This window comes from Vidua macroura, chromosome 4 (genome assembly GCF_024509145.1).
Source record: "Vidua macroura isolate BioBank_ID:100142 chromosome 4, ASM2450914v1, whole genome shotgun sequence".
Taxonomy (NCBI): Eukaryota; Metazoa; Chordata; class Aves; order Passeriformes; family Viduidae; genus Vidua; species Vidua macroura.
Genome location: NC_071574.1, coordinates 7,058,769 through 7,074,741, shown reverse-complemented (window position 1 = coordinate 7,074,741; position 15,973 = coordinate 7,058,769). Strand labels below are relative to the sequence as shown.

The 15,973-nt window shown below is 41.0% G+C and overlaps 1 protein-coding gene across 5 annotated transcripts in view; it reads right to left on the bottom strand.

Moving 5' to 3' along the window:
- Positions 1-266: 266 nt before the first annotated feature.
- The window catches only part of SMAD1 (SMAD family member 1), a 42,810-nt gene continuing 27,103 nt past the window's right edge, over positions 267-15,973 (bottom strand). For all 5 annotated transcript variants that reach the window (XM_053976301.1, XM_053976302.1, XM_053976303.1 and 2 more), the window contains 5 exons: positions 11,021-11,278; positions 8,324-8,440; positions 5,270-5,491; positions 3,028-3,284; positions 267-1,654 (listed from right to left, as the gene is read on the bottom strand). In XM_053976301.1, coding sequence (XP_053832276.1) covers positions 1,511-1,654; positions 3,028-3,284; positions 5,270-5,491; positions 8,324-8,440; positions 11,021-11,278 — 998 coding nt within the window. In that variant the 3' untranslated portion in view covers positions 267-1,510. The remainder of the gene's footprint in view (positions 1,655-3,027; positions 3,285-5,269; positions 5,492-8,323; positions 8,441-11,020; positions 11,279-15,973) is intronic.

The following is a 15,973-nucleotide window of genomic DNA, read 5'->3' as shown; positions in this document are numbered from 1 at the left end:
CAAGGGGAAAAAAAACCCACAAAAAGCAAACAAAACAAAAAAAAAAAAAAAGAGAAAAAGGTGGCATTGCCTCATTCTGTGTCTGGCTGAACACACACTGAGCTCTGCTGCTCAGCCTCCCCTTGCTCCTGAGTTTAGCACAGCTACTAACCTGTACAAATCACTACGTCTAAGCTCAGCACATCTTCATTTCTAGTTGCTCCTCCTCCAAGACCACACCTTTATCTGGTTTGTTAAGAGTCTGCTAAGAAGTGGACAAGACAAGGTTTTAATCAAATATAAGCAGTAACAACAGGTTTTATTCAAAATTTCCAGTAAAGAGGACCCACTAGTTTTGGAATAAAAGTACTTGAAAGTACTACAGCTTACATGAATATAAAAGAGCAAAGAGAAGAAAATAAACCAAGCAGGAAAAAAAAATTTTTTTTTTTTTAAGTTTGAAATTGACCCCCACAGGGATACTGAAGTCCTCCAGACAATTAACAGTTCCTTGGTTTGGCAAAACAAGATTCTCTTAGAAAATTAAAAGCCTACTTTTGTTACATAAACTGTATAAAACTGCTCAATAGTTAAAGAGCACTCTGTACAAATTTGTCTTGAAATACACAGAGTTACAGCCTTCAAACTGCAGTAATTAATAATTTTGTCCTCTTCATGGGTAAAAGAAGCTGCACAATTGCTTTGGGGGAAAAGGAAGAGGCAAAAATAGTCAGAACTAACAAGATGAAGCCACTATGAAAACAAAATGCACAACAAAATTCAGACTTCAGTTTAAACTAACACGCTATGTTTACAATATATTCTACATTTCAGCTGTCATTTCCCCCCCCACCTCCCCCCATTCAAATATTCCTAATTCCTTTATGGTCTAAATCTAATTAATTTCTAAACTTTCAAATACACCATACATACATTTAGTAAAAGAACATACCTAACATTCTTACATCAGTATGGTCAGGACACAATTTCAGAGATAGCACAGAGTTATTGAGATTAAACCTTATGCTTTCTTTTACTTTTAAAGAGAACAGCAACCATCAGTGTAATGTTTCTAAGAAGTACTGAAGAGAGGCTGCAAAAAGCAGACTTGGCCAACATCCACTCTCAGCTCCAGAGGACGTGGGGGAAACCAGTGAGTGCTGAATGTAAGGAAGGAGAACCTTAAGAGTGACGGCTGCAGAAAAATCCTTCGGGAATTCTGTCCAGCACACTGAGTTTGGCTTTGGCTCTGTTGTCCCCTCTTGTACTAAGCCCTGTAAATCAACTCCACAATAGTACATTACAATGTAAACTAAAATTCTTTATACCAACAGTATGTCAAAGGGGTTTATTTATCTTTCTTTTCTGAACCCAGCAGTTGGTCACAGAAGTCAAGTGTTTTCATGGCTCTTTTTCAGCTGTTGCCAGCTGGGTGGGGGGAAGAAAAAAGAAAAAACGTGTGTCTGACTCATACATCTTTCAAGTACATGCAAGGCTCAACTGTTTCCAAAATGCAGGAGCTTGGGACTTTTTAAGACACTGAAGAAACAGGATTATGAGGAGAGCCCATCTGAGTAAGTACTTTATCCAGCCACTGAAGGGGACCATGGAGATGTATCTCTATCCAGCATGGAGTGCTCGTTACATCCTGGCGATGATATTCAGCTCCCCAACCCTGGAAATAGAATCATAAGCGGGGAAAGAAAAAACAAATCACCTTATATTAGAATACTAAATACCTGAAAAGCATACTTCTTACCAAAATAGCTTTCAACAGTCATTATCAGCAGGGTGGCACAGCACCCACAGCACCCACCAACTATTATCACATTTCAACAAACAAATCAGAAGCTAAAAAAATTATAAATGTGGAAAAGTATCATTTCAGATCTCCTGGAATGGAAGTCTTTAAAGACATAACCTGTAGCACTGCAAAATTTCCCCATACATCACTGCCAGCTGCCTGAGGTCCCTATAAAGCATCTAAAGAGGGGGATATTCAAATCTTCTCTGCCAAGACTGAAAACAGAACAAATTGGGTGGAAATGCTGCCAAACAGATCAAAAAATTAAAAGATGAGGTGATAAGATTGATGTGGAAATGGGGGTGAGGCATCTGTCTGACAAGAACCAAAGTATCATTCTCAGGATGGGGATGATAAACTGAGCAGTAAGTGAGAAGCATTTCTCCTTGGAGAAAGAGGGCATGGTTATCTCCCATCTGACTGTTTCTCAACTTAACACAGGTTTTGTTTCAGCTCATACCTGATTCTGTTACAGTAATTGCCAAAGATATAAGGAGATATTTAAAAGCATTCAAAATTGTTTTGTAATTGAGCTATTTTTGGGGCAGGTCTGAAGAGAAGACTTTGACAGGCACAGTCTGCAGGCACAGTTTCCTCTGCTTTGTATTAATCCCTAATGAAGGGATTTCCCAGCTCCCAGCACAGCTGTGCAGTGCAACTTCCAATACACAAGAGGTCCTGTTTGACTGTTTAGGCAATACTGCCCTACAACTCTGTAGGATGCAGAGCTGTAAACAGCCTATTCCATTTTAGGAACCCCTGTCTTAATACATCTGAAAGCTCTCATCCTCCCATCACGGAGAGGAACTGCAGCATATCACCATCTTCATTTGATTACTTTCATTTAAGGACCAACCCTTTCATATCAGTACCTATGTTGACACTCACACAACAGCCACATCAGAAATCCTGACCTTGCATGCCTTCCTAGAATAGAAAGTTATACATATTATTCTAAATAATGACTGCAGCTCCTAATTTGGGAGTTGCTGGTCAAGATTTAGAGGACTTATGTGAAGAAATATCTTCTGTAAGTCACCTCAAGCTTTCTAAGTATGTGGGTCAGATGGTCTTCTGTCCACAAATACTTCATTTCACTTAGACTTAATGAGCAATTCCATCCTTAAAATTCAACAGCCATTAATAAGCTGATGAAGGGAGTTACTGGACCATTCAAAATCACTGCATTCAGAAAAAATAATTTACTTTGCTTACAAAATAATCTCAAGCAAATGCCCACATACCTTTACAAAACTCATCCGGAGAGTGCACATCTTAGTAAGCTCATACACTGTCTCAAAGCCATGGTTCACGGACTGAGCCAGGAGCTGAGCAAACTCTTGATTATTGAAAATCTTCAGACTGCAGCCACTGGGGATTTTGCAGACCGTGGTGGGATGGAACCCGTGGTGGTAGTTGCAGTTCCGACTTTGCACAAAGATGCTGCTGTCGCTCAAACATTCAGCGTACACCTCCCCTCCAACGTAGTAGAGATGGACACCTGCGAGGAGAAGGTTGGCAAATTCACACTCTGTGTCTGTTTTCATGCTCTGTCTCCACAGAGATAGGCTTCTGTTCAAAGAGATAAACCTTAATTACATATCAGAGTATCATCTGTCTTCATTTTTACTTTTCTCTTTCATCAGCAGGCAATATGTATGCATGTATGTATGTATGCATGTATGTATGGGGAATCAACATGTTGTATATTCAACAACACCAAACTAGCAAGCACAGTAGTTTTGATGCCTTCCATTGGACAACCTGACCACTTGAACTTTTTCTCATGATATTTAAGTGAAGCAGCAATTGGGAATGCAAGCAGAGAGAGCAGAAACCTGCTGCATTGTAGATACTGAAGCAGCCCCAAGCTCGAATCTCTGGAAAAGTCTTGAATGCTAATTTGGGTAGCCTGAGTTTTGTCAGCTAGCTTTAATTCCAGAAAGCTAGGTGGAGAAAAAAAGGCCTTTGTATTCCTCAGACCTATCTGCCAAATGAGGGTACACACCAATTTTACAGTCCTTTCCCCTTCTAGTGCCTGCTCCTTCACCTGTCATCCACAGCAACAAATCCACAAAAAAGTAACATACAGAGAACCTTTGTGGCAGTAGGAGTCAATTCTAAGAAAAACAAGAAGTTTGAGAAAGCAAGAAAATTTACCTTCTGTATTTAAAAATGGTTTATTTGCCACTTAAACCTTTCACCTCCTACAATGTCACAAATCACAGAGGTGAACACAGAGAATTAGAAAACTTGACTGCAGTCCAGTAAGAAAGCCTTCACTGTGCTCTGTCATGTAAGATTTTGTCACTGAATGTGTGGGTAGATACATACTCCCACCTGATTTGCAAAAACATTTATGGCTATGTCTTCAAGTTTGGGATTTACTCCTCCTTTCTCAAAGACTAACAGTTCTACATCACCATTACTCGTACACATTTACTTATTCAAACTGCATCCTTGTCCCTCCCACGCTCTGCTTTGGTACACATGCAGTTAAGTGCTTCAGCAGAACTCTGCCTGCAGCTGGGTTATTCCTAACAGGAAAAATGAATGAGGTGTTAAATAAATATCCTGATACTTGGGAAGATGGATGGGGAGGAAAAGAAGGAAGAAGTATTAACACTTGAGTGGCACAACACAGGTGTGGTGCACTACTGAGAGCTGCACAAAGTTCTCACGAAGAGAAAAGCTCTCCAGACTGGGGGCTCAGACTTGAGGAGGATCTGACCATTCTCTTCAGCTTTAGCTCTTTCCTCCTCTTCATGAACTGGCACATCTACCCCACTGTTTGGGCATGCTGAACCCTCAACTGTCTCAGAAAAATTACAGTTTACTAAAAATGTAAATACCTAAAAAATGTGCCTTGCAGGAATGGCCCACTGCAGGGGGCAATATCAGCTTTGCCTGCCATTTGCATTACAGGTGAGTTCTCAGAAAAGAGGACTGTATTAGTTAGTCAGGCATAAAGGTGAAGATTTTCTCTTTTGCAAGACTGTCACAGACACAGAAGGGAAACACAAAGTTCCCACTGAAAGAATCACCAGCCTGTGAAAAATGCAATTGGAATAAACTGTTTCAGCAGGTTATCTCCCAAAATACATGTTAGGATAGCTAATTTATGTTAGAACTAAGGTTAGCTAAAACATTTGGTGCCAAGAACCACAATTTGGATTTCCATATACAGCAATAATCAAGATAAATCAAGACATTTCATGAGACAAACTGCCTTAACCTCTAATTTAGATTTCGATAGCCTTCAGGCAACTAAAATTGATTAAGGGTAAAAGCTTCCTGTAATTACAAACCAGGTAGGAACAATACTTTGTTTATAAGACTAGGCCAGAAAATTATATGTTTACCAACACAAGCACTTCTCCCACATGCTAGGGAAGAGCAGTTTACTCTTGAGAGAACTAGCCCAGGTTGTCATGTCTCGGGAAACACCACCCCCACCCAAAATGGATGGCCAGATCCCAAACTCACCTTTGCCGATGTGCCGCCTCGTGTTCTCAATGGTGGAGTTGCGGTTGACGTTGGAGAGCAGCCCCAGGCAGAACCTGTTCTTGTTGTTGGAGGGGTCAGTGAAGCCATCCACCAGGATGCTGGTGGAGGACGCGTGGAACGCCTCCCCGACGCGGTTGTTCAGCTCGTAGTAGACGATGGAGCACCAGTGCTTCGGCTCTTCGTAAGCAACGGCCTGGACATCTGGAAAGCCACAGTGGAAACCTTACAGCCTAACAGTGCTGGAACACAGGCTTGAGGAGAAAAGAGTCCTAACCCAGCAGATTTGGGCTACATAGAGTAAAGTAATTTCAACTCAAGACTCAGAAGAGACAAAGGCTGGCACTAGGTATGAACAGAAAAGCAGAGAAAGCTCCTGGGTACACCCCAAGGAGTGCCCCAATATCCTTGCCCCATTTTCTCACAACATGCTACAGCACAGGCCCAGACAGCAGAGAAATGCTGTAACTCTACAACTCAGCTTTCTTTCCTACTCAGTAGATAGATTTTTACTTCAGTTCATTTTACTAACAAACTACAAGTCACCTGTTTGCTTACTGCAAAGCTGTATAGCAACAGGAAGAAACGGCATCACACAACTGCATCATAGACCTTATCTCGCTTCACTAAGAAGTACAGCAAGGCAGCTTAAATACAGCCAGCAGATCAATCTTTCAGCACTCAGAGCATGACCAAATCTTTCTCCTGTGTTTTTTGGGAGAACAGTAGGAGACTTCAAAAAACCTGAGAGAGATTGATATTTGTCCGCAGAACATGCATGAAGCGAAGTCCCAAATAAAAGGAAGCTACTGAGGGGCTGTGGTTACTTTAAGTGTGCCTTCTTTCAAATGAAGGACAGTATTTCACTACTAAGACTAGAAAAGTTGTACTTGCTGCTGAAACACCAACTTTGCAGATCTCACTACAGAGCAAAGTGCTAAAATGAAAATCAGACTAATACGGGAAGACTTGTTTTTTCTGGCCAGAGGCTTCCTTCTCCCAGCTCCAAGATTTTACTGATATCAATCAACTAAGATTAGTGTTCATATTTTCCTCTGTTCACAGATCACACCACTATGAGTTTTTGTTACAAAAACAAAAAACCTGAAGTCCCCCTCAAACCAGCAGTACACAGTAGATACAAAAGGTGGCAAATAATCAAGAGCAGGATAACACATCCTACATCACTGTGGCAAAACTACTGAGCATAACGTTTATTGCTAATAACTTGCTTAAAAACATTGGTAAAAAGCTGATCTTTCCTGATAATCTGGCATTTTCTATCCCTTCACATCACTGTTGAAAAGGAAAAAAAAAAAAAAACCCCAAAAAAAGAAGAATAAACAGTCTTTAATTATTATTAAGAGGTTGCTACATTTTTAATTCCCATAAAGGTGCCAGCAATTATCAAAGCTGCAGCTTTGCCCCAGTTCTCAAAGTCAGGAAGAAATCTTGCCAGCTGGCCATTCTTACAGAATTAATCATATCTCTCTCACACAGATTTCATACTGACTTCCTTACATTTGCTTTAAGTCATGCAGAGCAGGTGCGTTTAGTCTCTCTATTCCCAGCATGGGCCAACAATGGAAATTACCCAACTTCATTGACAGGATGCAGCTTGTTCAATCAAATCTCTTAAGACTAACAAATCATCATGAAGAACACACTTCTACAAAGTTTGCAACAAAAAATGGTGCAGTAAGTTCACAGTAAAATCTTTTGTTCTACAACCTGCAGCAGATTTTTTTTTTAAGTCGTGCTATCACAGCATATGTATGTGAATAATAAATATGTGAAGACACCTAAAAGTCTTTCTCTTTAATGAAGGGACAGAGAGGAAAACCCATTGTACTAAACTACTAGAAAGGAAAAATATCGAAAGACAATTTTTATTTTGAAATGGCTGAATGATAAAGAGCAAGAAGAAAACTGTAAACCCTCTTTTCTTTATCATCTCTCATGTATTAGAGGAATTCTATAGTAGCATTTTGGTAGAGGGACACACATGCAGAGGTCTGCAGTCAGGCATAAAGTTTGAGAAATGTATTTTGGGGCAGTAAATGTCTGGCCCAAAATTCCTATTCCTGCAAACTACTCATACACTCAAAGTGTAGTCTTTGTGATCAGCAAAAAGTGGAAGTGCTACAGACTGAGTTTATCACATGCAAAGCTCATTCCAAGCAGAGAGTGAATAGGCTAACAAAAAAGCCATCCAAATTGTGCTGAGGGCAGATACACTTCCTGAAACCAGACATTGAGCTAACAGCAAAACAAGTACAAAAAAAAAAAAAAGCAAAAAAAAAAACCCCCACAAAACCTAAAAAAACCCACCAACACCAAAAAATCCAAAACACAACAGTTCAATTGTTCATACGCTTGTGATCTTGGTAATTGTTCTGGCACAGCATCCAGCTTGCTGCTCTTTCCTGGCATGGGCCACAAGTGTGTAAGCTGAAGTGTTCTCTGAAGGGGTCATTTCTCACAATGTGATGATGAATGCACCGAATCCTTTACTCAGCAGCCACGGCCGCTGCTGCGGCTTTAACAAGCAATGTTTAAAAAGATGTCTGTGCCACAGTGCATAAAGCAATAGGCCTTTATTTCATACAGAATTTTAGAGTCTGTAGCAATGCCACACCTCAGGCAGATAATTCTGTATTCTGCAGCCTCAGAGGAGTTCTTTCCATTCAGAGATTAGTAGAAGCTCCCAATAGAAAACAGAAAATTACTTTGGTCTTTCGAGTTGGCTGGGAGAAAGAAAGAAATAAACCCCATATATTTTACATTTTTAAAGAGTCGTGGGATAGATTCCTCTCTTAAATAAATATTTACATTTATAAATAATCTCCAGCTTTACTATTTCATCCCTTATAACAACAGAAGAAAAATTACATGGCCGTTTTTTTTTCTTTTCAGCAGACAAAAGTTTTCATGAACAACATCCATCCAAAATTAAAACTCAGTTATTACTCCTAAATTCTGGAGGTTCTTTACTCTTCAGGAGCGAAACAGAAAACATGAAGGAAGCGTTCTTACCTCCTCTGTGCACATCAGGGGGAATTGCAGGTGCCATCATGTTGGTATCCATGGGCTGGGAGGTATCGTGTGTCATCGGATCTTCTGGAGGCAGGTAAGTGGGCGGGGGAGTATCAGCTAAATATAGAAAAGGCAGATACATGAGTCCTTTCCTCTCTTTAAAGCACATCTACATATCCACATCAACAGTTTGAGCCTGGAAATGCTTCCAGCCTGACTCAGCTATAAACTTCCACCCACCAGAAATCTGAAAAAGCAATCATGGACCTTGAATAAGGAAAGCAAAGAATTACTGTGTATATTAAGCACAACTGCAATAAAAACAAGTCACTTCACCCCCACATAAAGCCACAAAAGAAAGCTCAGCTGTGTTTCCAACCCGCAGTTCTGCAGGCTGAAAGTGCCATACAAACATCAGGGCACAAAGAGGTCTCAGGGCCCAGCCAGCAGTAGATACTGAATATGTTAAAAGTGAACAGAAGCTTTTCTGTTTCCAACACAATTCTACCAGCAAATTATTTAAACATCACAGCTAAATCCAGGGCCTTATCATTGTCAGTGCAAAGTATTAGCTCTGTTTCCCTAGACTGGGAATAGTAGAAAGTGTTCAGGAACCCAAATCCTACCAAAGTGGCCTTGTGGGTCTGGAATTTCTCTGTCAGTGTTTCTGTCCTGTCCCATTCAGGGCTGCATCACCAGCACAGGAGCCCATGCACATGCCCACACTCATTAACACGTGGCTGTCAGCTCTGTTTGAAGTGTCCCAGCCAGTACTGCCCTTCAGCTGCCTATTCCACTCCTGGGAAAGCTTCCCAAAAGATTTCCTACAAGCTGCAGGAAGTTGCCAATGTCACCATTTCCCAATACACCAGAGGACACACTCCTCCAGATCAATTGCACAGAGGTACATCCAAGAGCTAGAAACCCTTGCCTGATCCCTGCAAGCTTTTGCTGCAAAAGCTCGTATTAGATTACCACTGTGATGTCTCTGCTGCTGCTCATCCCACATTTATTTCCATTACTGAGAGTATGGATTGCAAACTACCACAGCAAATAATCACAGGGGATTCCAAAACTCTGAAAAGCAAATTAGCATCAACAAAAGGCAAAACTTACAGAATGCTCTGTAGGTTTGGGTCTTTTTTTTTTTTGTGGAGTGGTAGTTTTGTTTGGATTTTTTTAATGTATATTTTAAGAAAACACATGTTCATGAAATTTATTAACTAACTTATTGTTTAGCAGGTGTTTTGTTGAGAGCTTTACATCTAATGCTGGCAGGTACCTGGCTAATTCCATTACTTGAACACATTCAGCTGGATGAGAAAGAATAAGAGAAAGACAGAGATGGCAGCAGGGTTGCATTAAAAGCTTAACAAACTGCACTGGATTTTGAGTCTCATGTCTTACTAAGCCTTGAATGCTTGTGTGTGTGCAAACATGATGTTGGTCATGCACAAGATTCCAAGGCCACGGGCAACAAATTAAGCAGTATCTAGAAAGTTTTCAAGGCTAACTGCTTTGCCCCTTTGTTTTTGTATTTTCCAGATGTCAGCCTCTTTCCCCATTAGTGCAAGATGGACAACTGTCCAGGGCTAAGCATCAAGGACATCAGTATCCTGACCTCCCCTCTAACGCAATTTCTTCACTGCAGCTGCCGACATTAAGGGCATGTGGACAGAACAGACCTTCAAAGATCAAGTGAACTTCCACAAGCCAGCATTCAGGAAGACCTTGTTAGGTCTTTATCTCTGTTGGAAGAGCCCCAACCACAGCAATCATGTTAAAAAAAAAAAAAAAAAAGAAGAAAAAGACAGCTGGTTTCACAGCAAATTCTCACATCTTTTAGAAAAGCCAATACAAACTCTTTCCTTCCTTCCAGCAAATTCAGTAGTTTTCACTCACAAGAGAAAAATTTGCAACAATTAGTAAGAGAAGAAATCTACAGATATTAATTTCATGTAATAGGAAACAGATTTTCACAAATCTGCTGCTTTATTTACACATATCCTCCCCTTAGCCCCTGAAGGAAACAGGCAAACAAGATCAGTAAGCATTTGTACTGCATCCTTCTCCCAGCATTTAGATCAAGAAATCCACCACAGACCGCTTCTGCGGTATTTTTATCCAGCTGCATGTAAAGTGCAAAAAAAGGCAGCTTCACAGAATTTTATACAGATACCAGGAAGGCTCTTCTCTGACTGTAGGTAGTAATACAGCCTCAAGAGTTATTTCAATGGCCTGTTTTTCAGTTGAAGCTTCTTGGAATTACACCACGATGAGAAGAAATTGTGTATCAAGTAGCAATAACGTGATCACCTTGACAAATACCCTTTTTCTGCAGAACTAAAGCCTTGTGCTGAACTTATGATCACAAGCAAGGATGATCTCTAGCATCATACCTCTGGTGCATTGAACTTTGCGGGCTGAACTGCTCAACTGGTCCCCAAAACATTTTGGATGCCTCCCCACACCTCACAAGAGTTCTACTGTAATGTTTTAAGTGTGTTTGAAAGAGGCACAATATTAAAGCCTTCAATATTACCCGACAAAGAGATTCTATACTCCTCATTACCTGACATCTCTTAGCTTGCTATTGAACGCAAGTGTTGGCCGATCATTTGGTGTTATTGAGCAAAAAATCCATGACAGCAGTGATGTCCAACCACCACCTCCCTTCTCAAGGGAAGCTGACTGTACCTGGCATCTGGAAAGGGCTTCCTGGGTCTGAGCTGGCTGGAGAGTGCGGGTAGGTGCTACTGCTGCTCCCAGGCGAGTTTGGGTAGCTGCTGCTGGGCGAGTGGGGGAACGGGTGACTGTTGGGCTGCTGGAAAGAGTCCGGGAAGGTCGCGTTGTGCGGCATGTGGGGCTCGTTTTGTCCCAGGTTGCGGAACTGCGCCAAGAGGCTGTGCTGGGGGTTGTACTCGCTGTGCCTCGGAACCAGCACTGGAGGAAGAACTGGAAAGGGAGAAAGGGAGAAAAGCCGCAGCGTTAGAGACTCAGTTCTGAAGGTGTACAGGGGGGAAAAAACCCACATTCTTCCCCTGCCCCGGCGTATCCACATCTGCCTCAGAAACAAGGTAGTCAAACCTAGAAGCGCGTGTCCGAGCAAGAACTCTTCCCCTCGCATCCAGTTACTGCGCAGCTCGAATCCGCCGCTCCCCGGTTTGCCAGATGGGAGCTTGTTTTCACAGAGGGCCAGTGAAGAAGAGCCAAGAACAAACCACAGTCCTGTGTTTCAGTCTCACTCGCACAAAGAGATGCTGGGAAGCGCCTGACAATGCTGACATGCAGTTCCTCCTGTTGCACTTGTCATCTGACTAATCACCTAATGGCCTGTAACCCAAACCCTTGCTAATAAGAACACTTTTTTTTTTTTTTTTTTCCTGAAGACAATACTAATAAGCCTTGAACTCAGTCTGGTCCCAACAGCTGTAATTTTATTTTTAACCTGGACTATGTTCTTACAAGTTTCTATTAAAACAGTTATTAACTCTTCAAGTCAGTTTACAAAATGTGCAATTTAAACAAAATTATGTAGTTCAAAAAAACCAACTGAGCAGCAATTGAGCTGCAACTATGTGCCACTATGGGATCAGAGAAACATCAGAAACTACGAGTCTCACCACGCTTCTGAAGCCTTCTCAGCTGCAAAACAAAGGTCTCTTTCAAACTGGGAATATGAACATGACACCAGATATACTAAGATAAAAGAATCAATTCTTTTTCCAGTTCCTTAGATTCTATCTTTGAATGCTTCACAGCAAAGCCCAAGCTAACCGAAGGATTAAAAGCTCTTCTTTCCACAGAATTTTTGGGTGATGGATAGAAGAGGAGAGGCAAGGTCAGGGAGAGGGAGGTCCATGAACCAAGTAGTGGAAGAGAAATAAAAAATCAAGTCCTCTTCACGTCTTCCCCCTTTGGAACCTCTGTTTCCCAACTCCACGTCTGAGCAGGACTGGAAGAAACCCCCTCCAGATAGTCTGCCTTCAAGAGAGGGTGCCAAAAACCCAACAAAACCCAGGAAAAACAAGCCAAGGCCACCACCCCTCTTTCCTTGAGACTCCTGCTGTGGCATCAACACCTGGGCACACAGAAGAGGAACAGGAGCATGTGCAGTCACCAAGCCTACACAGACATAGCTATCATTCAGATTAAGAAAGGTGTTTTGGAGACAGCTGCTTTATTAAAAGCCCGAATTACAAACTAATTGCCAAAAAAAAAAAAAAAAAAAAAAGCACCAAACAACATTTTCTTCCCATGACAAACAGGTTCTTCCAGGACACTGGGACATCTTTACTCTTCCAGCACTTTGCTATTACAGAAGCAACACTCAGGTATTTACTTTAGTGTCCTGGAGTCCAAGAGTACCAGGATAACCACTCGACACACAGACCAGGTCTGAGGTCTAGGTTCATGCTTAAAAGGGATATAAATGAATGCCACACTAAAAACTCACTCTCTATTCCTAAAGTCACAGATTAACTAAAAGGAAAAGAAGTAGGTTTCCCTTGCTCAGATTTTTTTTTTTTTTTGCATATGCCTAAGAGAGTAATTAAGCTCCGATTTTTGCCTGCTACTAGCATTAATGCAGGAGCAGTCTGATCCCAGAAATCTTTATTGAACATACACTGAAAAAACCTCAAACCCTAACTACTGAACTTTAGGCTGCCCAAGCAGAAGCAGGTTTTAAGCTTTTAATCTGATCTCTCAATTACTTAGAGCAACTTCACTGAGATTCCAAGAGATCTCAAATATTTGAGGCAGATATCACCCTTAAGTAGATTTGTTTAGATGTCAAAAAACCCAACTCCACTTTACAAGGCATAGGCAAAGTTCCTAATTATGGTGTTTTCTGAAACAAAATGCATCCATCTGTCATTCTATGGAAGTCCTCTATTGCAAAACACCCCAGGAGAAGCTGCATCTCCCCCAGCTGTGCAAACTCTTTCTTGCTCCAACACAACCATTCTGACATGCCACTGGAACAGGCTGTTAAAAAAAAAGTTATTCAGCATAGGGGTGGACATCACAAATCCCTCATCCTCAACATGTCAGAGCCAAGCTCTCTGAATATTAGAGTTTCTCAGAATTAAGCTTGTTCTGTTAAATCAAGCAATCCTTTTGCAGCTAGATCGAATACTATTTAATTGTCATAGTCAACATTTGCTGGGCTAATAAATTACCAGTGAAAAAATTAGTAATGAGATCATGTGTTAAAATGTGTTTTCCCCTTCCTGTCTTTATGATTCTTCCTTACTTTTCTAAGCATTAAAAACACAGCTTTCCTATCTCTTCCTTTCCTATGGATGAAGGTCAAACCATTAACTTTTATGGAGTTAATTTGTGCAGAAAGTACATCACCTACCTTTCCCATCCCTTACCTCACATTAAACAATGACACACATGACATCAGAGGAAGCCAAATGATTTACAGCATTTTAAAACAGCAGGAGAACAGGATGTTTTCTGTATGTTTTCTGTAATTAAATTAATGCAGTGCCAGATTTTCCCAAGGTATATATACATGTTTTCTCCTGTTGGGCAGAACCACTGGCAAAATTTAGCAGGACTTGAGATAAAAACAAGTCTCCTTTTCCCAGGTGTCCTTCATGCAAACCCATGCTTTTTGTCCAAATCCACCAACCTCAAGTGATTAAATGCCAACTTCTTCAAAATGCACATGGAGAAGGGGGAAAAAAGAATTCAACTGGTATTGATACAAAACAAATAGTCTCAAAAATATGGTTGCAGAATTTATATTAAGTGCTGCCCCTAATTTACATCCTCCCTGTATATACAAAAACCTTCAATGAGGAGGAAAAGCCCTGAAAGGCCACATCAGGTAGGACAGAGACTGCAGTGCTCCAATTAGTCCAACTCCAAGTCACTCACTGCCAGAACCTGATCTCTCTGCAGCTCCTGGCTTTTTTTGCAGGGAAGCTGCTCCTAGTGGAGCCACAGAGGAGTTAATTTGAGTGCTGTTCACTCAGGAGTAAGGATGAGCAGGGACTGGGCCCTTTGGAGCATGGAAGGCTGCCAGGAGTTCAAACCACAAAGGAGGATGCACACCCTTCTTGCTCCCCTCGCCCCTGTGGAAGGCGCTGAGCTTCTGGTCAGGTTGCAGACCTCAGCCACATGGAATAACAAATTACTGAGGCTCAGTCCAGCAGGGGAGGAGGCTGATCTCTGCTGCAGCTGCCAGCTCCAGGAAGAGGTATAATTGAAGGGGAGAGAGCATGAGAGAGTTATTCAGTGCTAAGCCAGCACACCTGTTGCTATGAAATAATGAAGCAGTGCACATCTTTGCTGTGCAGATCTCCGCAGGATGTGGCTCTGACCATTTGCAAACACAATTCCTCCCTTCCTCTTCAGCGGAAGGGAGCACTGATACAATAAAATATTAATTTTCTTTTTTTTTTTTTAATTTAACATCAGCATCTTCAACATATATTTAAGGAAACATAATATCGAATACACTGTTGTCTTATAAAGCTGCTGCAACAGATTTGCCAACTCAACCTCATTAAAGTTAATGGAGTAGAACCACAAGTCATCCAACAGCTTGATTTCTGTAATTCTTCAAACACCAGATTAAAAGGTTTTATGTGCTATATTGTGGCTAAATTTTGCTCCCAAATTTTTCTGTCGATGTGGACCTGCAGTTGAGAGTTAATACAGGACTACTACCAGTAAGGTTACTAGTAAGGAAGAGGGGGATAAACCCCCCAGGAAGCAGGATGGGTATGTTTGTGGAACTGTTTCTGAGCTCCCGTGTCTGTCAAGCCAGCCTGGGAATTGGGGAGCTTGTTTTTACCATGCAAATAAGACCAAGTATGCCTGCACCAAACAAGAGGAGCTATATTAAAGAAATTAGAGCTACAGGGCAATTTAACCCACAGGGCCATTTCATCTAAGAGCCAAGAATGCCAAAAATACAGAAGATAGACCAAAGGCAACCTGGCTGTTCAGATAAATGTTCTGACTAACCACACCAAGGAAGAAATGCTTTCATGAAAATGTAATAGTGGCCTTTGAAGAAACTAACTGATCTCTACTCTTTTTATCTCCAGCATGTCACCCTGTTCTTCTTCAGAAAATTAACAGCTGTGCAATCCTAAATAAAGATCTTCTTTCTTTTATTTTTTGTTCTATTTTCACATTCCAGAGATAATGATTTTAGCAAACACAGAAAGTATCCAATTTATGAACATAACTTTTTTTTTAAGTTTCTCTATGAAAAACCTCAAACTAATTCAATCCAAAGGACCTGCTGTACTTTCAAAGAAGCATATTTTCTATCCAGATGGGTTTTGATTACCTTACACAAGGCCCAGATGACAGCTAGCTTCCCTCAAGGGCTCATTTTTTCCACACCCTTTGCATGTTATGTAAAAATTTGGGTAGGTATCTCTCTTTCCACGTATGGAAATTGAAAGACCATGTAAGGAAATACAAGGGGCCATGTATAAGAGAGCAGACTTTAATCCACTTTCCTTGCCAAAGTAGATTCTACTTCTTCTGTAAAAAATGTATTTATAAAATAAATGAAAGAAGAAAAATATAAGCAATTGGTGCTCCACTTTTTGCTCTTAAAAACCATGTCTTAGTTGACATATGCTCTATAAAAGGGTTTGTCCCACAACAGGGCCC